Source organism: Hipposideros armiger, unplaced genomic scaffold, assembly GCF_001890085.2.
Source record: "Hipposideros armiger isolate ML-2016 unplaced genomic scaffold, ASM189008v1 scaffold_1483, whole genome shotgun sequence".
NCBI classification, from domain to species: Eukaryota; Metazoa; Chordata; class Mammalia; order Chiroptera; family Hipposideridae; genus Hipposideros; species Hipposideros armiger.
In genome coordinates this window covers 63452-64432 of record NW_017732833.1, presented here as the reverse complement: position 1 = coordinate 64432, position 981 = coordinate 63452, and the positions used below count along the sequence as shown (strand labels likewise).

At 31.5% G+C, this 981-nt stretch overlaps 1 protein-coding gene across 1 annotated transcript in view; it reads right to left on the bottom strand.

Annotated features, from left to right (window-relative positions):
• The window catches only part of SAMTOR (S-adenosylmethionine sensor upstream of mTORC1), a 114686-nt gene that overhangs the window by 68916 nt on the left and 44789 nt on the right, over window positions 1–981 (bottom strand). Inside the window, exon 3 of the mRNA XM_019634040.1 lies at window positions 413–583. Within this exon, the coding sequence (XP_019489585.1) occupies window positions 413–583 (171 nt within the window). The remainder of the gene's footprint in view (window positions 1–412; window positions 584–981) is intronic.

Genomic DNA, 981 nt, shown 5'->3' with positions numbered 1-981 from the left:
TGATGGATGTTAACTAAACTTATTGTGATAATCATTTCACAATATATACATATATCTAATCATTATGTCATACACCTAAAGCTTATATAATGTTACATGTGAATTATACCTCAATAAAACTAGAAAAATACTCATGTACTCGTTAAATAAACTACTTAATAAACTATTCGTTCTCATTTTTAGTGAGGACAATCTATGTTATAGAACCATTAGTTTTCCAGATGTCCCTTAAAATTCTATGCTAGTTTTCTACCTAATAAAATTACACATCTGCACTTCTCAGCCTAACATATTACCAGAGGAGCAAGCATACTGCCCACTATTTGGTGTAAACCATCACACTATTTTACATTATTAACACAGTTACAGGATAATGTTAGTACTGTAATTGAAGTATAAAAAGTATACTTACTCAGTTATAATTTCAGGGTTTGTAAAGCTGAGGTTGGTTAAATGACCTTCAAGTTTAGAAGACTCATGTGTATTTAAGGCTGGAGTGGTCTTAGTGGCGAGTACAGCTCTTTTTTCATCTTTTTCAAGTGCTTTTCTCTTTCCACCATTTTGGAAGTATTCTCTGCATACACTACAAGGCAAAATATAAATGTATTTTAAAACACTAGGCATGAATATAACATAAAATGAAAAAAAAGTAGCCTTTATTAATCAAAATGGGAAACTTTCAAATTACAGATTCCTACTTTGAAAATGTCACATAGCGGTAAGTTTGAGAACCTTGTAACACTTTCACACAATTAAAATTACCCTACAACAAAGCATGATCATAGATTGTTTAATAAATAGAAAGTATGTTTTTCAGGAGTACAGATGTGCCTGTATATTTTGCTGAACTTTATTGTTAACTGGAACATAAGTTCCTCCAGAAAAGCTTAGGTAACTCTGCTATTCAGTGACAGCATCCAAAAAGAACAGTCGTCACAGTTAATTCTGAGCCAGCTTTGTTAGTATTAGACAGATATTCCA